This window comes from Symphalangus syndactylus, chromosome 9 (genome assembly GCF_028878055.3).
Source record: "Symphalangus syndactylus isolate Jambi chromosome 9, NHGRI_mSymSyn1-v2.1_pri, whole genome shotgun sequence".
Lineage (NCBI taxonomy): Eukaryota > Metazoa > Chordata > Mammalia > Primates > Hylobatidae > Symphalangus > Symphalangus syndactylus.
In genome coordinates this window covers 91,390,917-91,412,888 of record NC_072431.2, presented here as the reverse complement: position 1 = coordinate 91,412,888, position 21,972 = coordinate 91,390,917, and the positions used below count along the sequence as shown (strand labels likewise).

The following is a 21,972-nucleotide window of genomic DNA, read 5'->3' as shown; positions in this document are numbered from 1 at the left end:
GGAGCAGGGGGTGGCAGTCGTAGGGGAGGCTCAGGCCACACAGGAGCCCATGGAGGGGGTGGGAGGCTCAGGCATGGCGGGCTGCAGGTCTCCAGCCCTGCCCCGTGGGAAGGCAGCTAAGGCCCAGTGAGAAATCGAGTGCAGCGCCGGTGGGCTGGCACTGCTGGGGGACCCAGTACACCCGCCGCAGCAGCTGGCCTGGGTGCTAAGCCCCTCATTGCCCGGGGCCGGCAGGGCCGGCCAGCTGCTCTGAGTGAGGGGCCCGCCAAGCCCACGCCCACCCGGAACTCCAGCTGGCCCGCAAGCGCCGGGCGCAGCCGCAGTTCCCGCTCGCGCCTCTCCCTCCACACCTTCCTGCAAGCTGAGGGAGCCAGCACCCGCCTTGGCCAGCCCAGAAAGGGGCCCCCACAGTGCAACGGTGGGCTGAAGGGCTCCTCAAGTGCCACCAAAGTAGGAGCCCAGGCAGAGGAGGCGCTGAGAGCGAGTGATGGCTGCAAGGACTGCCAGCATGCTGTCACCTCTCAACACTAACTGCAAAATGGAGAGACACAGGGAAAAAAAAGATAGCAGTTGGGAATGTTGAGTTGAGGAAGTGCATGCTGGGATCAATATTTGGCTGTGAAAATCTACTGTGGAACAATCAAAGGTATGCATGTATAAGCTTTATAGTGAAGTGCATTGTAATGGAAATTTTTGTCTGTTGAATATTTGCTAGAAATGTGGGATTTTCCACTTTTTTTCAAAATAATTTTTGTTTGCAACCCAAAAAGTGAAATTTAAAATAAAATGATCCGTTGTGGGTGAATTTATAATACTTTTAGCATCCTTTTTTGATCTTCCCAAATTTTCAAAATGTTCTACAATAAATACGTATACTTACATCAATAAAAAACACTTCTAAAAATAAAATATGGTCTTATTTCAGAAAGTCAAATAGAAGTTCTTATTTAAAAAACTCCTGAAAAGGTAAGGAAATAGTGAATGATGAAAAATTAGAAATGTTTTATAACTTTTGGGAGAAATACTCTTATATTAAATATCATACCAAGAGCTAAACTAATTAATAATATTTGGTAATTAATAAAAGAAAGTTTGTTTTTCTTCACGACTAAGGTAATGATATTCACACTTGAAGTTACCCTTTCCCCAAACCTACCAATGCCTCGTTTCTTCCTCTTAATTCTTTTTGATTTCAATTTTTACCTCTTCTCCGTGGGAGAAACTAAACACAAAATACGACGGTGTGTTTGCATCTTAAATTGGATGTAGGTAATTTGTTTCTATCCTTTCTCCCAAGTTGAAATGTAGCATTTTGAGAGGAGGTAAAATCCAATACATTTTTTTCTTTATAATGAATGTAATTTTTCTATTGAATTCTAGGAATAAATCTGTTGTGTATTGTATAACTTTACTATACTTGGGTGCTTCACAACCAAATGAATTGTTTCCCTGGATTTTTGAAGCCTGCCTATGTTATTTGCATTTTCCTCAAAGCCGTTCTGATGGACTGTTTCATCATTAGTTTGCATGTGCATAAAAATATGCTGGACCTCGTTCAAGCTCAGTGTAGAGAGGTGTGGGTATTTCCACCATGTGGCTGCCACTGGACACGGATGCTTTGCTGAGTTATCTCGCTATCTTTAGTTTCTCCGACTATAAAATGAGAATGAATATGCTTATCAAAACTCTGTTGGTTAAATTATTGAAGGTCTTTAGCTGAATTACATATTTGTTTATGTGGTATTATTTTTAGCAGCGCGGTTAAAAAAACACAAAGCCCAAGTTGAATTCTCCTCCTTAATACAGTACCCTGTATCTACTCTTTAAAGGCTTTATGATAGGAATACACTGGGACATCTCTATTTAAAAATTATATGAAAGTACATCAGAAGTTAGCATATAATGACAGTATATATGGTTAGTATATAGTAAATCATTTATCATATATGCTAACTACACATATAACTAAGAAACATAATTAGGTAAAAGTTGTTAGAATGTGAGAAGCACTACACAAATATGTACTTGTAGAAGTGTTTGAGCTTAGTATTATAGAATCATTAAAAATTAGTGCAGTGATTTACAGATAATCGAAACTTGCCCATTCCAGATCTATTAGATAATATAAGGCAAAGACCTCCCATGGTCAGATAATCTTGGGAAAGTGCTAGAATAAGAGAGTTAGATCGACTTCTTTCCTGGTAGACTTCCCTGCTGAGTTTTCCACGTGGGTATGACTGCAGAACTCTTTCATTGTAGAGTATCTTTTGGGGCAAGTGTTTTGTGGAATGCACTTTGGGAAATATCATTTTATTATAGCCTTTTCACTTTCTGGACAAGAAAACCAAGGCCAAAGGTGGTTAAGTGGCTTGCCATGTTTATCTAGAGGGTGAAGCTGAATGCAAGCCTGGGTATTGAACACTATCTGATGTCCTGTCTACTATACCATATTGCCCCATAGATTTCATTCAAGCAATGTCAGCCAGAGAGCTGTTTTGTTCCTACATTCTGTAGGGAAGATGATACTACACACAGTATGTCTGGGACTAGGTTATCCAGGCTTTAACACCCTTCACAGCCACTGGCTCTGGCTCATCATCCAAAATCTGGGATACCCCATGAGTTACTAAGTCCATAAACCTTGAATTTTTCACTCAATGCCTACTGGGTAAAAAAGGTGCTGGCTTTTGGAGATGAATCTGCCAGGATTGAAAATGCAGCTTTAGCACTTAGCTGCGTGCCTTTGGGTCAAGAAACTTAGCCTACTGAGCCTCCGTCTCTTACCCATACAATGGGGCTAATACCTTGCATAGCTGGGGTAACATTAGATCCATCTGAGGAGACTGTCCAGTAAAGGCATTCAATAAGTGGGACCTATTTTTATTCCCTAATAATGCTTGAAGTAGACAGATAATCACTGTGTAGTTTCTGATGGTGATTGCAGTCCTCTCTTTGTAGGACACGGTGAAAATTTTTGTTGCGATTTTGCTAATAGAAACTACTCCTGCTTCTCCTTTTTCCGCCATCTGGTTCTTGGGTCTCTGATGGCCCCATGAGTGTCCTGTATTGGCACATGCCACATCCTATTGCACACATGGAATACTGTTCCATGGTGGACTAGTCACTTTCTTCTGTCAGGGTTGATAAACGAATTGCAAAGAAGTCTCAACATCTTCTATTGTGATAGTAACAATTTCAGAGTTTCAAGTAAGAAGTCTTCATCAGCTCTATTTTACTTCTCACCTGCACTAGCTATTTCTGTTCCTGTTTACCGCTGCAGAGATCCTTGTACAGGTTGAAGTTGCAGGTCTTTTGCATTTCTACAAGCACCTACGTAGATGCATGTTGGAAAATCCTCTCTTCACTCCGACAGAAAGGATTTCACAGACTGCTATGGCTCTTGGCAGAGAGAGAATGACTTCCAAGCTGAGTGCTACTTGAAAGAGGCACTCCCCCATCACTTATAAGTCTGTACTCACTGGTTACTGCTTGTGACACATTTTCAAATGGACCCCCCAGTGGCTGCAGCTGTGATTAAAAGCTGTCTGCTCTCTGCCTCACTAGGGGTTTGCTGTTTAACCATGTCATGCACACACACACACGCACAGACACACACATATATGTATATATGGGCTAGAGCTGCATTGTGGAAAAGGTAAAGTGTTTTGTAAGAAAAAAAAATTAAATGAGTACTTGAATGACAAACTCTTGGATTTTCAAAGCTCAAGTCAGTGAGAGGCACTAGTTGGGAACCTAGCCATGTATGAGGTACATAAAAGTAATTTAAGGAAGAAGAGCTAATGGTCAGTGAACATATACCATCTGCCAGTGCATGTTTTGCACACATCAGCCAGACAGAACATCTTAAAGATTTAAGTGCACTTGAACTCAGCAGCTGCATTTCAGCTCGTCAGTGTGATTCGGGATTCAGTTTGACCCTTCACAAATAAAGCAAGAGTAGAATATTCTTTCTTAAGTTTACCCAGATATTCACTGGCACATTAATAATCATGTCTGATTTATCATAAGACTGCTATTCTCAACATGTTTATCATTAACATTATCTTAAAAAATGCTCAGATGAGCAGTACAGTGACAGAGACTGGGTGTCTCAAAGGTACCGGTCACACCCCTTCCTTTAGATTAGAGAGATTGAGGATTCAACCTTTTATAAAGTAAAAAGAGTGGACTAGAATGTAAGCCTGGGATCCTGACATCACATGACGAGTATACTTAGGAACGCCACGAGGTCAACCAACGAGCGTTGTTCCTTTCCCTACCCACCCACCCACCAACTGAATTGGAACTCGAACATGCATGCTTTCTTAGATATTTAGGAAAGAGATCTGGAGAAATCTTGAGAATCGTGTGTCTCTTTTCCCTTCTGCCTGCCTCCCCCATCTCCCCCAAGTTTCAAGCGCTCCAAATCCCAGCAACAAGACCCAGTAAACAAAATGCAAATCTATCACTAGCAAATTCAAGCTGACAATACTGTGAATCGACCACATTGATTACATTGATTATATTTCAAATATTTACAATATGGTGAGACAAGTCTAATTTCTTTTCTAAAGAGTTCAAGGTAGGTATCAGCATTTCTGAGGGGGAAAAACAATGGAGAAATGTTTGTGGTTGCTATCTGCAATAATCTGGTGCTGACAGAGAGTAGTATTTTATTTAGTAATTAACAGTGTAAAGGGGAGAGGAGCTGTCATGTTGGTTCTTAAGCTGGGGAATGTGATGAAAGATGATATCTGCGATCTCATCCTTTCCACTTGTTTAGGATTGTCAGGATGAGAAATGTCAGCATTATGAAAGCTCGGCTCTGCTCTTGATATGATAAAACCCTTCAAAAGCCAGTCTTTCTCTCTCCCTCATCCCCCTCCTTTCTCGCTCTCTCTCTCTCTCTCTGCACTTGCTTTTTTATTTATCCTGTTTTGTTAGATGGCAGAAATATAATTCTTTTCTTTCTTCCTATTATAAGCCACCATTTTTGTTTTATTATATGTTTCACAACCCCTAATGCCCCACTGAAAATTACCTTGTTAAATGACAGTGTTTCGAAGCCATGAATCCTTTCCACCATTCCCTCAGAGGTTTGAAACAGTCAACAGACTGTAAAGAATAAATAATAAAAAAGTATTGATTATTTTGATGACTGTGAGATTCAATTAAGTATTAATTTTGCCCTCCAGTGGACCTATCAAGGTATTCAAAAGGGAGGATTCGGCTCAGCTAAATGCGTGCTGAGTGCTTCAGCCTTAAATAGGGAGAAAATGTGTTTACCTACAGTATTTGAAGAAGAAGTGCATTGATGCACAGAGTCCAATATTTAAGTGCTGTGCAAATTAAGCCCTGGTGACAGTGACATTGTTTTCAATGGTATGAGTATTGACTAAAGAAGTGCATTTGATGACAGCTTAAACTATTTGTATTGATTAACATTTTCATAGATTATCATGTGTCATATCAAATTCACTTTTCAGGCATGAATACATTAAAAAAAAAAAAAAAACACAGGCATACCGCAACCAATGCAATGGTGGGACCCAGGAGCATGCCGCCCCACCTGCTTCTGTGCTGGTCACCTGTTTCCTGCTCAGGAACCATTTAGGCATGAACTTGGCAATAAATAGCTCCCAGATCTCGCAAAAAGGGCACTTCTTGCTCTTCCTTTCCTTCTGCATCCGATATTGTGCCAAAACAATATTATGCGTCTCAGTTTGCAAATGGAATAAAAGACTACACTTGGAAAATATTTCTGATCCTAAAATGCCCTCCTTAATGAGCTGAAGATAAAGCAGATCTAAATAATTAGGGGGGAAAGTTTGTCTTTTCTGAAGGCGATTTTTGTTTTCTTTTTCTTTAATGCTCTGGGTGTACGATGCTCTAGGTATCCGAATTATTGAACACAGTTTGTAAGTATTTTCCCAATTCCTTAAAAAAAATTTAAATCAATTTTCGTGTATTGTGTTGTGTATTATTTGCTTTAAAATGTTCATTTGATTTGGGGTCAGCTCCGGTTCCCAATCTGGGACCAGTGAAGCCAACTTCTAAGGGTGCTTATATAATTTACATAAGAAATATCTTTTATTCCATTGAAAGCCTTTTGAGGTCTCTTTTCTCCCTATCTTTTTTCTCTGCTCTTGGGATAGGGTTTAATTGCTTCTCCCCCGGGGAGAAGGCTTCTTAAAATAGCCCGTGGTTCCTCCATAGGGTGCTCTTCCTTTTTAGTATGTTGCTGAAGTACAAGCCCAGCACTTTCTTTATTCTTACTGCATTAAAGACAGAACAAGGTGTAAAAACATTCGCACAAAAGCATATCCCACAATTAAAGCTGTGTTGGTTAGGTTGCTTTCAAAGAAGTTTTTTTTTTTTTTTTTTTTTTTTTTTTTTTTTTTTTTTTTTTTTTTTTTTTCCCTCCGAAGCCTCCTGAATCTCTCACATGCTAGTTGAGCTTTAATAGGGTGGGGAGTAATGGAGAACTCATCGGATCTGTAATAGCTCTTCACTTGACTGCAGCCAGCAATAACAGCGGGAGCAGCCAGAGATAAGAGAGAGAGGAGAGAGGGAGAGTGTGTGTGGAAGAGAGAGAGAGAAGAGAGAGGGAGAGGGAGAGAGAGGACACGCACTCTAAAGCTGCCACTTTTTTTTTCCTCCCCTTCACTCTTTTCGCCCATCCTAGGATCCAATGATAGCTGGACAAGTCAGTAAGCCCTTGCTGTCAGTGCGGAGTGAAATGAATGCGGAGTTGAGAGGTGAGGACAAGGCTGCTACTTCAGACAGCGAGCTGAATGAGCCCCTGCTTGCGCCTGTGGAATCAAATGACAGCGAGGACACTCCCAGCAAGCTCTTCGGTAAGTCTGTCTAGGTATTTCATTTCAGTACTACCATGTTGTCCGGAAGAGCAATCCAACCCCCCCAACCCCCCCTTTTTTTCTGTTGTTCATTCAGTTTTCTCATAAGTACTAAAAAGGAGCATCTTGGAGGTGCTAAGCCACTGAAGCTGATTCCAGCCGGCTAGGAGGATGTCCTCCAAACTTTTACCAACAGGGAACTTATTCGCTGCCCATTTTGACTTGTCAAATATTGCTAGAGTCCCCAGACTGGAAATTATTTGGAAAAAAATAAAAAGTGGTAATAATAATCAGGAAATCGGTTCCATTGTGAGAATTGGTTAACATTTATTGAGTAAATATCGACTCAGTTTCAGGTTGCTTCGCAGCCTTTTGTTAAGGGGAAGGTGAGTAAAGACATTATCTGTCGTCTAAAGATGGGAGAGGAGAACTGAAAAATATCAATACAAGTCGTGCTATGCCAGGTAAACAAAGGTGGACACAGGAATTGCTCTGAGAAATAACGTTGTGTCATCACAGTCAGAACGAATATTTCTTCTTCTTTTAAAAAGGTGATGAGGAAAGAAAACAGGTTCTCTGATTCCCTCCTCTACCCCTCTCCTTTTCAGCATTGTGTTTACAGCCTCATAACTAAAAGTAGAGGCAGCCCAAGACCTTTTAGGAATCTTTGTTTCATAAACAAAACAAGAACAAGCAGAATGCCACTCCAGCAAAGACATCTGTCATTCAAACAGATGACACTCTGTAAGACAACTTATGCAACTGTGATCTCTAATCAGAAAGGGGAGCGGGTTGTTGAGGCGCGTGCCTGAGTGATAGATGTTAATGGATGTCTCTGCTGGAGAAGCACTTTAGGGTTCAGAGTGACGTTAGGTTTTCAGAACAATTGCTCCTGAAACATTTGCTTTTAATTATTTTCAAGTGCATAGACATATATATACATACTAACCTGACATATATATATCAGGCAGAGTACTGCTTGGTCTCAGGTAAGAAACAATCAAGCACCTGAACTTCAAAAAAAAAAAAAAATCATTACATAGACTACTACTTTGTTAAGAAAGTCAGCAATTCGGCTTGAAACACAGGCTTTATTTATTTATTTATTTATTTATTTTAACTGACAGAAAGCAAGCTGCCCTGAGAGTTTGGCAACTCTAGGCTAGCTTGCTTCAACAGACAAGCTTTTCCCTAATTTTAAATGCTTACTCAGTCAAACATTAGAGAGATATCACAGAGAAACTCTGCTTTTCAGATCTTCTCTGGGTACAATACTGTTTTATGCTTAACAATATACTAGATTCCAATTTCAAGAAATTTTTTGGTAGCACCCCTTCTTTGAAAAGCAGCAATGCCACCTCTGAAATGAATTTCCAAACCTGCGCATTAGGGTTTTAGCATTTTCACCCCAAAGAAATTTTTTTTATAGTGTAAGTTTTTATCCATATAGGAAGAATTATGTATTAAAACCTTCACTTCAATTTTAGGAGGTTAGTGAGAAAAGTCAGATAAAATGATAAATTACAGAAAGGTAAAAGCCATGCCCACGCCCCTCTAATGTTGAGTATGCTAAGTAAGCACTTTGAGTTTTAAAAAGTAATCAATTTTGAGTTCAACAAGCTACAGATAATACATTTTTGTTCCTAAACTTTGCATGCATTTAAAATAAAAGTAAATGGATTGTGTAGACTTGAGCTTGGAGCTCCAACTTGTTTTCTTTCAAGTAATCCAAAAGAGAGGTGATTGATTTTTTTCATTTGTTTAGGGTTCCCAGTGTTGAACACCGTTATAGATTTGTTATGCTACGTCTTACTGATTTGCATGTGTAGAGAAAAAAGCTTCAAAAATTCCAAGAGGATCAAAGACATTTGAATTAAAAGTTTAATGGCATTTACTAAGGATTCGTAGTTTAATGTTAAAATCGTAATGGATTTTAGAAGGAATCCACTTTTCATTTTGAAATTCTCAACTTCTGAGTTTGTGTGAGAAAACACAGCAAAATCTACGTCTTACATTACTTTTGAATTCACTTAATTGCCTTTGGTCTCTAGACTGTTTTTCAAACACAATGTGAGTATTTCCCAGTTTCCAATTAGGTCAAGAAGAAATCAGTAGATAAACAGTTTTGAGAACTTGAGAAAAAAATAGAGACAATATAAGAAAGAAAGAATAGAAAGGATCAGGAGGAAGAAGTTTCCTTTGTGGGGACCTGTTATGCTCTTACTTTTTAATATTGCTGGGACTTGGCCTTAGCAATTCTAGTTTACGTAACTGACTAAAACTTTCCAGAGTAATTCTGTCCCAGAATTTTTAGCAACTTTGGCAACACAATTTAAGGAACCATGATTTTCTTTGATATGCATATGTTCAAGTCTGTTTTTTGTTTTTAGATGTAGTCCTGATTATACCCTTTACTTGATAATGAAGAATTGCATTCTTCCTCAATAGTTGGCAGCATCTATGTTTTTATCTGAACAATAATTTTCTAATATACTCACTGTCTCTCTCAAATTGTCATTCTTCTATATATACACCGTATTATTGAAAATTGGGCTTCTCTAATGAGATGGCCAGATTATGACAAATCATGTGCATCTTGATATGTTTAGTTTCATGGAGAGACATTAACCAACAACAGGAGACAAGCAGAGCTCGGGGTTTTTTTATTGTACCTGAAATTTCAGTATAAATGGATTTCTTTGAAGCCTCTTCCCCCATCTGCGTACTGTTCAAATTAGCAGTCCAGAGGACAAGTCTGTTTCCCTCACAGTATGGTACCTTCAGCCCAAAACTGCAGGAGAAAGGCTAATACTGATGCCCTCTATGGATAAACAAAGGAAATTCCAGGAACCATTGGGCCTTTTATGCCTCTCCTTAAATTGCACCTCTGCACTTAACAGCATCCAAAGGGAAACATACTGTGCAGAATGTTTCAGTGCTCTGAGCAGCTCAGAATACCAGAAGGAGAAAGGAGAAGCCATATGCCAGCCTAAGTGGAAAGTTCAGAAAAGGGCCCTTGTGTTTTATAAAGTAATTATATCAGTGGTAACGTTTTGCTTAACTTGAACAGCCGTGGAAACTAAAGTACACTTAGGAGAGATGAATCCACATTTCATTGAGAAGCATGTGGTTAGGTAGTTCTCTGTAATATCATTAAGTGGTGCATTATTTATTCTTCTACAGCCTGTAGGATAACTATCTCCTTTTTCAGTTCATGACTGTATTATGCTAAGCTCTGAGCCGTAAGAAACAGCATAGAGGAGAACAGGCTTGTGTGTGGTTGGGGGTGGGGGATTATCAGAGAATCTGGCGCTGTGTCTCACAGGGCTTTAGCTGTGTGATCAGATGAGTGATGCTACATAGAGCCAGTCATTTAATATGTGCCTAGTGATGTACATATTGGAAACCATTCTCAAAACTGGCCTTTGGCAAACAATCTTAAAGGGAAGAGGTTGCTGTGTTCCTCTAGTGACATTTATAGTACTCGTGTCAATGTGGTGCTTCACTTTTAGTTATGCCCATCAAGAATTCAGTGTTCCACATTCAGTCAAGTTGGATGCTAAAATTCAAATGGTAGCATCAACAACTTGGTCGGGAAAATGACCGCAGAAAGGATAAAAGTAATATATATCCTTGGAAAAAATATGTGCTCTAAAGTTTTCCCATGCACTCTTAGCCGAAGAAGTGAGATCTCATAAAACATGCCCTAAATATTTTCTCCCATATATATTTGAGATTTGAAAGATGATTTATTAACAGTGTTTCTCCTGGGAAAATGTTTATTGTTTGAAGTTAAACCTCATGATTTCTTTCCTTTAAGTCCCAGCTATCTTGGGTGGCTGTGTTAGTCACAGTGGCTGGCTTCTCAGTTGTACTACACTGTGCATGAATTGGGCACATAGCTAAGAGCCTTGAGCTGAGATGGAGCTAGAAAACCATGTATAAGCATTGCATCCAAAGTAAAAAATTTGTGGTTGATTTTCTCTTCTGATATTGTGCTTTCCTAGGATAAAAGAAATTGCATGCAATGATACTTGTAAGAGTGGATATTTTCAATGCCATTTATCTGTGAGCTGTTGGAAAAGGCCTTAAAGTTGGCTCAGGGATTCCTCCATGCTATAGAATGTACTGTATTGTGTATTTATTTTCCTTTCTGTGATCTTTCTCACAGAAACATGCATTATAAGATTTTTTTCTTTCAAATTGCCATCCAGTTTGACTTGATTAGAATTTATGGCAGCAGAGTCGCTTTCAATGACAAAAGGATAAAGGACTAAATTGTCTGTCACCCCTTGAGACAGTGGTCTCTGCAGGTCAGCGTGGAGGTCATTGCAGGGCATTATGGGGACTGCAATTGGGGGTGAGGCTGCCTCACGCCCGTGCATCAGTGGAGGGCTTCACTATGGGATCACTGTCTTCATTACTTTATTTAAACGTCTCTCTCCAGGCTTCAGTACCTTGGGTATTTATAATATTCTGATTAACTATTCTGGGGCCAGTAATCAGTACCAAGAGCTTAAACCTAAGAGGGATTTAGCTAGGAGGTGATGAGGTAAATTCCCTAGAGAAATATATTTATTTAAAATATGTATCATGCTTCTATATTTTTAAAAGTTTCTATATTATATCAGCTGAAAATTTATACCCCTTTTCACCAAAGAAAGTTTTGCTGAAGAAATATTAAGTGTGTTTTTTAAATCAACTAAATAATTTGAGTAATAGATTTATACAAAAACAGTTATTTAAAAAAAATCTGTAGAAACCTGTATTTGTGGAAGTAAGTGAGATGCATAAGGTCTTTGTCAAAAATCAGTTATGGTTTAATAGTCAGACAAGCCCTTGTCATGCTGCTGACTACTTGAATGAAAAAAAAATGCACATTTGGATACAGTTCTTACATTTAAGAAAGTCTAATGCACTGGGGTATTTTTTAAAAAATCAGTGAGAGGCTGTGTGCATTTGGACAATTTTAGTTTAGTAGATTCCCCCCGCTCCCCCCGCCCCAGAAAAACCACTGTAATGCTGCATGGATAAATAAATCCACTTTAAATAACATGAATGTGTAAGCTTTGAAATAAAAATAAATCCATAAAGAGAGGCACTGGTGTTCAAAGTTTTCACCATATTTGTTTGTGGAGCTGCTCATTTCTAAGTGCACTTCAATGGGGGACAGTGCACAATATGTGTCAGAATCATCAGTGGGGACCTTCCTCTGTGCCTGCCTTTGCTAGCTCTTTGCTATGCCTGGGGTGCTCAGGCCAGGCCTCTGCAGGAAGTTCAATATTGCAGTGTCCAAGGATACTCCATGGTAGCACATTAGCAAGTCAAAATACTGATATGGTTTTACTTTTTTCTCCCCTTTTATTTTGATTACTGTGGTTCTTGTATTTTGTTGTTGTCATTAAATGGTCCTAAAAACAACAGGAAATAAGGTATTAGAAATGAGATTAATCTGTACATCATCACTCCTTTAAATGATCCCATTTTAGTCTCTTGAATGTCTTGGATGTTTCTGACTTAAAGGTTACATGGCATTACAGTGTTTTTGTAGTTCACCCAGCCCAGTTTGTGTCATAATTAATAAATAGAGGTGCATTCCAGATTCAAGCTCCCAAGGCTCAGCCCTTAAGAAGATTGCTTTCTCTCTTAATTACCTGCTTTAATTATACAGCTAGCATTCCCCTTCTCAAGAATTGACCAAATACGTTTTTCTCCCACTTCAACGTTGAGATTTCACTTGACCGTTTCAAGTGGACCTTGTTTGTTATGAGACAGCCAACAGTTAATTTGCGAGAGAATTGGCACTTTCTTTGACGACCTTGCTGGTTTATATTTGGGGATTAATAATACATCAGACATTCACACATTAAAAAGAAAGTAAATGTGAAGAGGAAGGGTAGAAGGTTCAGTTCTGCTATTGGGCTGCCCTGATTATTCAGGCCTTCCCTGGGAATGCAGAGGCAATCGGAGAAGCAGGCACATTTGCCCAAATATGCACCTGGCTCCACTTAACATGTTTCTTGATTTTTTTATGCTAAAGAAAAAGATAGCACAGTGTTTATACCAAACTGGCACCCTGTCAGGGGGCAATCTGTATAAAGTTTCCCGCTGTCAGGTTAATAAATTTTTAAAAAATATCCAAAGGCAGAGGTAGCTAGAGAAAGCTCATAGTAATAGTTGCCATTCTCCAGCAGATGGGTTTCTCTTTAATATCCAGCCTGGCTCTGGAATTTTCTTGTTTGTTGTCTTCCTGGGTTCTGTACTTAGCTGGTGTTTTTGTTCAGCTTTTCTTTTATTCATGCCATTTCAGTCTTACTTTTTAAATGTTTATCTTTTTAAATTTCAAATGTCTTTTCTTTGAGAGAGAAACAAGTGAGCATAATTTGTTTTAATTTTTTATATGGTATTTTGCAGTTGAACATATACTTTGTCATGCTATGACTCTGAATGAGCTTCTAAATCTATCAACACTGGACTTGTCTTTGGGAATACCTTCAAGTAATATTTATTCATAAAGGAATATCTGTGCTTTGACAATATGGGGGCTTCTGATGAGGTCAATTATTAAACATGTTGATCTGATTCTTAATCTTTTCAATGTAAACTTTCACCTCCTGATTGTCAAAGTCAGATTTCATAAAAATGAAACAAGGGTGGACTTATTTGGAGACATTTCCTACTCTGTGCTGTGTCACTTTATGAGCTATCAAAAATGGATTAAGCCCTTTTAGTGTGAATGCAGAGGTCAGAAATAATAACATTGGATCTCTTAAGGCTAAAGAAAGTTTGTCATTCACAGAGAAATGGAAATTAACTTTGTTTTATATGTATTCCAAGATGATTTTTTAAAACTACCTAATCAAGATGCATACCCCCTGAGATCGCTTCTTAATAATTAGCTTCTACTTTAAAAAATTTCCTTGTATGTTATATGAATGTCTATATTTTATTTGAGAATGGAAAAGAAAATCCATGCCCAAACTTCTCTTATAGTTTTTCCTTCTTAAGTGATTTTAAGGTCTTATATATAACAAGAATATATTGTGATTTTTTTTAATTAAAAAATTAGCTAACTGGAACAACATAACTAATAGTCTAAGCAAGTCACTATTATTGGAGGACCACACTGCCATTAAAACTATTTGAAAATATAAGGAAAAAATGATCAGATTATAATTAGAGAAACTAAGTAATATAACTGTACATGAATTAAATGCTAAAGAGATTTGCTATACAAAAGACCATTTGAAAATGGGACTGTATAATGAAATCTGCATTCATTAAGATGGTTAAAAATGTTCTTAGTAAATAACCAAAATAAAATCTGTTAGTCTAGCTCACGAATGAAGTAGAATATGAAGGTATTTTTAGGATACTTATGATGTCCCAATGATAGCCAACAGGAAACAGTTTCACAATTTAATGAATACTTGTATCCTGCCATATATTGTTTGGCATTAAGTAGTTTTCTTAGTGTTTCATCTTTTCCTGTAAAATAATTAGTGTTTGTTGGGATTGACTGATGTACCTTCCAAATGTTTTGTATTTCTTTAATTTCATCCTATTAATGAGAAAAAAGCATAATTATGACAAAAGTTTGTGAAAGCCAAGCAATTCATATTTAAAGACTGATATTAGCACAGTGTTTTAAAATAGCAATGTAAATTTATCCATGTTCTTACCACTTCCATACTTTATTTTTGTTTCCCTATATTTTCTTTCTTAGGCACTGTGAGTGCACAGTGAAAAAAGTGTAATGCTATCTGTATAAAATATTTGTGTGTGTCTATGGTCTGCTTTTCTCCTCATTTTCTTCATACACACATAATGCTTCAAATTGTCTTACTGAATCTGTAGTATGTATGTATTTTCTGTCTATTATAAAACTAACAAAGACTCATTTGTAATAATAAGCTTTCTTTTAGTTCATGCTATCCATCCATCATTTAAATGTACTTCTCCTATATATTTAAGAAATAGTTCCCTGATAAATTTATCAAAATTAATAGCTTACCAAAAAAGGGAAACTAATTATACTGTAGTATTGCTTCAGCTATACTTGGGCTAGAATCCAAGTTCCAGTGTCTTCTTCGATGCTGCTATTTACTGAGCATAGGAGACAAGAAGATTCCTTAGGATTTGTGCAGTTTAATTCAGTAAAGAAATCTGGGGTTTTTGGACAACTTGACTTATAGGAAATATATGTATTTTTAAAGCATACCAACTTACCCAAGCTAGGGAAGACTCTTGGGATCTAAATATTGGGAACTTAAATATTTGTCTATTTCTGGGATAGACGTATATCACAATGTAAATATTTATCCTTTTCTTTTTTAAGTCAAAGACATTTTATTCAATAGTTATTAAGCACAATTTTTGTTACACATTCCTTTAAGGGTTCTATGCGCCTATATATCAAGGTAGAGTGAGTGATTGGTGTACAATAGAGAAATCATATTTTAAACATTTACTATTAATGTGGTATTATTAATCTCCTTTTGCAGTTCTTGATGACCACATAATGGTGATTTGTCTTTTAATACCAATATGGCAAGATTTATTTTTACAAATTAATGATTTGAGGTGACTTCCTGCAGGAGGGAATCATCACTGTCAAAGCAGGAGAGAAGCTAAGGGGTTAATATGATTTAAAAATGCAAATATTTGAAGCTGTTTTAAAAGCATGAAAAATTATTATTGCACATGACTTTTTGCTCAAATCGACCCAGGGTAAAGGAGAATAAAAAGTCAAATGGAAACCCACATGTTCCTGTATTTAAAAATGTATACACATGGAAGTCATGTGGGGAGTGAAATGCATTTCATCAAAACTGGCATTTTTTTTCAATATACCTACTTCATTTCCCAAAGTATTGCAAAATAGAAATGTGTCAGAAAGGATGCTTGCTATTTGCAAAAGGAGAAGCATGCAAGAAATATTGCATGAAACTCCTATTTCAACGGATCCATTTAATTAAATCCGTACACTGTTCTATAATCTGTGAATGGGTAAATATCCAGAATAAGGATCTTCTCGATTATGAGGGAAAACTTTCACAAACTTTTGGGAGGAACATATGTCACTGTTTTAAGTGTTGATTGGCTCATTTTATTCTGATTCCTAAGATGAAGGCAGGTTTTAGTCTTAAGCCTTACCCAAGAAATTGCTCAAATTTTCAGATAGCCTAGTTGATTTCTTTGCTCTAGTTTGAATATTTACTTCTCCTATTAATTACATCCTATACTTCTAGTAATTTTCTAGCAAGCCAACTGGAATCTGCAGGCCATCAGAAAAGTGTTAAAAATTATGCCTCGTGTTCTAAAAGGAATTAATGTCTACAGCTGCCTGCTTACAAAAAAAGAGCTGGTCACATTGGAGATTGCTGATGGCATTGAGGTGGTTGCAGTAGCCTAGAATGGTGGCTACACGTCTTGTCATCTGTAGTGTATCAATATGTTTTTATAATGATACAATAACCTGAACCCTGTAACGGTTTATGGTCCTTTTGAGAATTCTTATGGATTCTTAGAGTGACGGAGGTCTGAGAAAATATCTTGAAAGCTTTCACAAAATCTGGCTGGGTGACAGAAAACTAGCAGGACTGTGATTTAGCTGCTAAGAAATCCTGTTGACCAGGAACATCATTAAACTTTTAAGTTAAAACAAGAACCACAAAACAAATGGTAGATGCAAAGGGTAAGGGGTACCCAAAGTGGCAGTGAAAATTAAAACGTGCTGAAGATGCTTAGATAAAAGGCAAAATGCAGCAAGCCCATTGTTGATCTTGATCTCCTACTTAGAAATAAGCATTTTTAAATATACCATTCTGAATATTGCAGTGTGTGTTGGAAATCTGTATTCGTGCATTTCCTTTATGGAATCTGTCAGAACTGATTGTTGCTCTTTCATTTTCTCTGGCTATTTTTAGTCAATGATAAATAAAGAACTTGAATTTTGAATCTGGCACCAGTGAGATATAGAACCAGAAACAGCAGGAAATAACCACGATGAGTAACTTCACATCAGTATTTGCACGGAGATCTCAGTCCTCTTAACATTTGTAATACTGCTAATTTCTATGGGCTTTTTAAAATACTTCCACATGAGCTCTCAAAACCCATAAAAGTGTGGCATGTAAAGTAAATTGTTTGTCACTTGTCGACGACCTGCCATATTTATTGTCAGGAGAAATGGACATTAGTTGGAAAAGCAGTTGTTAAAGGCCAAACAATTTTTAAAGATGGCAAAGATGCGCGAGGGTTTTCCTTTTTCTAACAATGAGCCACCCCTTCAGACATCAAAAGACAAGATAATAAGACACTTCAAGCACAATTCAAGATTATATTCAACATCTAAAGGCTCATCTCTTGTCAGTTTGCATTTACTCTCCCAGGGATGTGATGCTTCTATCATCTTTCTGTCAAGAGGAGTCTGGCAGAAGAAGCGAGGGCTCTTATTTCACACACTTAGGGTTTTTTATCAAATAGCCCACACTCGTTCTGATTCAGCCAAAATGGGGGGATAATTTGAAGAAGGTCATGCACAAGTACAAAAATCTCATATTGATTTGTGTGATTAGAAGGCATTAAAATTGCACGTTTATGTTAGTTGCTGAGATATTTTGTCAGTTTATTTGGTAATACACTTTTGCAGCCTAGAAAAAAAAATGACTTAAAATTTAAAAATAGATGGCTGAAAGCCGAAATGGTTTGTTTTAATGTGGCTGTGTTTGAACATTTAGCAAGTGAACATGGAAATAATGTAAAGCTTTTAGTTTAACAATATTTGAAATTAGCTTATATAATGAAATACTTCATGCAACATAAAAGCAAAATAGCACAACTGTGCATATCAGGTGAAGCAAATATATATGTGAAATTATTTTTAAAATACTTTAAAAATTGATTTCATATCTTTAATATATAGATAAAAAGTGATGACATTTTCAATATAAATTTAATTATGAAGCTGTTTTACAATGGTTATCAAGTTTTTAACATTTTGCAGTCTTTGAAATTACAGTGTCATTATATTTGTCATTTTATGCCATTCTTAGTATATATGCCCTTTTCCAGAGACGGTACTAAAAAATAAATAAAAGGGTTTTTATTATTATTATTATTCTCTGTCAAAATTCATCACATTTCCTTCTTTGCTCTCTGACAGTCACAAAGCCATACAAAGAAACATTCTATTTCGGTGGGGGCATGTTTATAGAAGTTAGAAGAACAATCTTTTCCTCTCAAAATAAAACAATTGATGAAAATAAAACCATGATATCCTGGGATCATTTCTATATTGAATCTTTGAAATTACTTTTCCTAGGAATTTTCATCAACTCTCTGTTGTCTCCACTTCTTATATTTTTCTCCTTTGCTGTGAAGTGTTTTGAAACTGGATTTCTTACTTTTGTGCCACTTTCAAAACAAAGGAGAGGTACATATATACCGTTTAGTTACAGTGTAGAATAGAAGTGAAAACCCATAATTTGCCCTATTTATTATATGAGTTTTTTCTATTCAATACAGTTTATGTATTCAACATGGAACAGTGAATTGATCCATTCAATAAATGTTTGTTGAGCACCTGCTCTATGGCAGGGGCTGTGCTGTGTCCTGAGGACTCAGTGGAGAAGACATCAGATAGAATTGATCACCTAGCTCACCCACTGTGAGGGATGCTGAAGATGCAAAACTGAACAAGACATGGGGACCCCACCCTGAAATAGCCCACAATCAGCATCATACATTGACATTCTATTTTACTTGATCATTTCTGGTAGCTTTTTAGGCAATTTTAAGTCTTCAAAACCATGCTTTTCAAGAGTTGTTTGTTGGTTAGAAACCTCATTTGAGAAAAAAACTATTATCTCCAAAAAGTAGGGAAGAAGAAAGGAGTATTAAGCGGTTTGTGACAAATGACATTAGCAATGTTTTCATCACAGTGTTTGGTGCATATGCTGTGGAACACAATTGCTCTTCTTTAGGGATTGTCTCTTAATCATGTCTAAAGGGAGGATGAATCAGATTATTTCTTCCTGCCTGTCTTTTCTGCCTTCATTCTCCTCCCAAAATTCTTGTTTGTCTTATATATTTTTTATTTTTAAATTTTTATTTATGTTTTTACGTATGTTCTCTCAGGGGCCAATACATTTTATTTATTTATTTATTTATTTATTTTTATTATTTTTTTGAGACAAAGTCTTGTTCTATCACCCAGGCTGGAGTGTGGTGGTATGATCATGGCTGTAGCCTCAACCTCCTGGCTCAAGCAATCCTCCCACCTCAGCCTCCTGAGTAGCTGGTACTACAGGCGTGTACCATCACACTCAGTTAATTTTTTTTTTTAATTTGCAAGAGAGGGGGTCTCACTTTGTTGCTTAGGCTGGTCTTGAACTCCTGGCCTCAAGCTATCCTCCTACCTTGGTCTTTCAAACTGTTGGGATTACAGGCATGAGCCACTGCACCTGGCCATTGTCTTATACTATAAAGTAGTGCTTCAAGGCTCTGGAGTCAGGTTGTGTGGGCTTGAGTCCGGCCCTACCACTTGTTCACTGGCTGGGTAAGGTAATAACATGTTGAAGCTTCAGCTTCCCCATCTCTGCATGGAGGTATTGCTGGTACGCCACAGGGCAATCTTGAGCTTGAAGTGAAATGACACACGTAAAAGCCTATAGAGTACCTGGAATGTAACTGGAGCTCAATGAATATCACACTTTGTTAAGAGTTGAAAATGTACTTGCTATGTTTAGAAAGAATCTGATTAATTTTGGGCAGCAGATACCATAAAACCAACAAAAATTGTGACCTTTGGAAGTAACCATGCTTCTCCATAAGGAAATATCAGCCCCCAAAGGTCCTCCTGATCAAAGAAAGGTTCTGGGGATCTTTGCTTCCTAATGGCAACACCCCTTCTTCAGTCTTTGCTTTCTCTTCAAGTCCATTCAGGAAAGAATTCAGACTCATAAATGGATTGTAAGCGGGTTCTAGAGGGGACAATAGTTCATTCTCTTCATCTTATGGAGAGTACGTAAGTGAGGTGGTGAGCAAGGAGGGAACAGGGCAGTTACACATCTCACTCCTCTAAATTTAAAATGTTGGAAGGTGTGATTCTTTCAAATAATAGCGATTTTAAAAATAATGTTGGCCTTGAGAAGTGCTATGAAGCCAGATGTCTGTGGGCGGCAGCAAATGCCTCTCTCCCTCGTGGTGTGGTCAGATACCCTGGGGGCAGTCTGACTTTGGGTGGAGTTTCTCCCAGGGGCGTCAGCTGTCCCTCCCTCCCTCCAAGGGAATTTGCCAGCTCCAGGCCAAGCACTTCTATCTCTCTGCCTTGATCACACTGTTGCCCATGTTGGGAACAGAGCATTTGCCTCTAGTTAAATGCCCAGAGATCTTTCATAGGATGTTTTTGTGACCTAATCAGGGTAAACTACAGAAAATTTCAGAGAGAGAGAAACATTCCATTGAAGTGTTTTGATGATTTTAGAAAAATGGTGCTGCAGAAGGATGGTAACCTGGGTTCGAATCACCACCCTTGACCTAGGCACAAGGCTATGAGCTTATGCCTCCGTTTCCTCTTCTGAAACATGAGTGTTAAAATACCTATCTAATGGGATGTTGAAGATTATGTAAAGGAAGGCAAATAAGATACCTGCACATGGTGGTGTTTAATAGTGAAAGCCCCTTCCCCTCACTTCTTAGCCCAATGTGTATCTTTCCAAGGTCTGAGAAGTGACTTATTCTGATGGGGGTTCTCTTAGGAGCGTGGATCAGAGATTAATCATCAGCAGGGGCTCTGAACGTTAAGATCTGTTTTCTCAACGTAGCTTTCTCCATGAAAGCCAAAACTCAAGCTAGATGTAGAGAGAATAACCTTTGCTCTGTAAGCAAAGGATTTGACTGGATTGTGGGTCTTCTCTGTCCCAGCAGAGAGCTCTTTTCTGCCCCTTAATGGAAGTGCTTCTCTCAAGAAGTTAATTATGTGTTAGGCATGGGAACATGCCTTCAACTAAAAATCCATGGAGTCCTCATTCCTTAAGGAATTTTCATAGCCAATGTTTAATTGGAATTTTCAAATCTTCAAGAATGAACCCTTTTCATATATTTTTCAAAAGGAACAAACCAAAAATAAGACGGCAACCTCAAAAAAATCTATTAGTGCCACACTTCCAAGGGTTTGAACATGCTGTGAATATTTAAGTAGCTTAAATTGACATTTGGAGCCATCATTGGGAGGAAACATGTTATAACCTTTGTTGGGAATATTTACACATTTTGGTTGAGATCCATTAAACCTGGTTCCTTTTATATACACCAAAGTCGTCAGGATCAGTAAAGGAACATCTTTCTGTTGTTGTTGTTGTTGTTGTTGTTGCCATAGCAATGCCACACATTTTTAATTACATATTCATGCCCTATGCTCATTTCTTAGACATCATTGGCACTTCTAAAACCGCTCATTTAACGTGTCGATCAATGTCAATAAATATATTGTGATATTGAAAAATATTAAATCATGGTTTCAGATTGAATTAATGTACATGTTTGTGTTAATGTTAAGTAGAAAAGACAAACTCTCTTTTAAGCCAGTGGCAATGACCATCCCCTTCATATAATGTGACAGTTTTGACTTTCCTCACTGAATTTATAGCTGTATTGCCCCTTAGATGTCCCAGATGTTATTACTGTTCCCCCTGTGGTTTTGTCATTGGGTAACCAAACTTAAATCTGTCTCCACTTGGCTGCACCCCTGAGCAGTGTCAGCGTGGAAAGAATGATGTTGGGAAAACAAATATAAGGTTAGGCTACATTGTACATAGGAATGAAAATCCACATCTTCATTCTATGGCATGAATTGGGTCTAGCCTTCTTTACTGAGCCTCTCACGCAGCTCTGACCCGCCATTCCACACCATTCATTTCCAGCTACCATCTAGAGTGCACTCTGCAACTAAATCTTCCAGTTTTTCATATTTTTATAAAAGTTAAGTGTATTTTTTTTTTTTTTTTTTGAGACAGAGTTTTGCTCCTGTCGCCCAGGCTGGAGTGCAATGGGGCGACCTTCGTTCACTGCAACCTCCACCTCCTGGGTTCGAGCAATTCTCCTGCCTCAG

General features: G+C 37.8%; 1 protein-coding gene across 1 annotated transcript in view; it reads left to right on the top strand.

The window, feature by feature from the left end:
* POU6F2 (POU class 6 homeobox 2) overlaps positions 1-21,972 on the top strand; it is a 492,070-nt gene that overhangs the window by 95,129 nt on the left and 374,969 nt on the right. Inside the window, exon 2 of the mRNA XM_055293368.2 lies at positions 6,686-6,857. Within this exon, the coding sequence (XP_055149343.1) occupies positions 6,686-6,857 (172 nt within the window). The remainder of the gene's footprint in view (positions 1-6,685; positions 6,858-21,972) is intronic.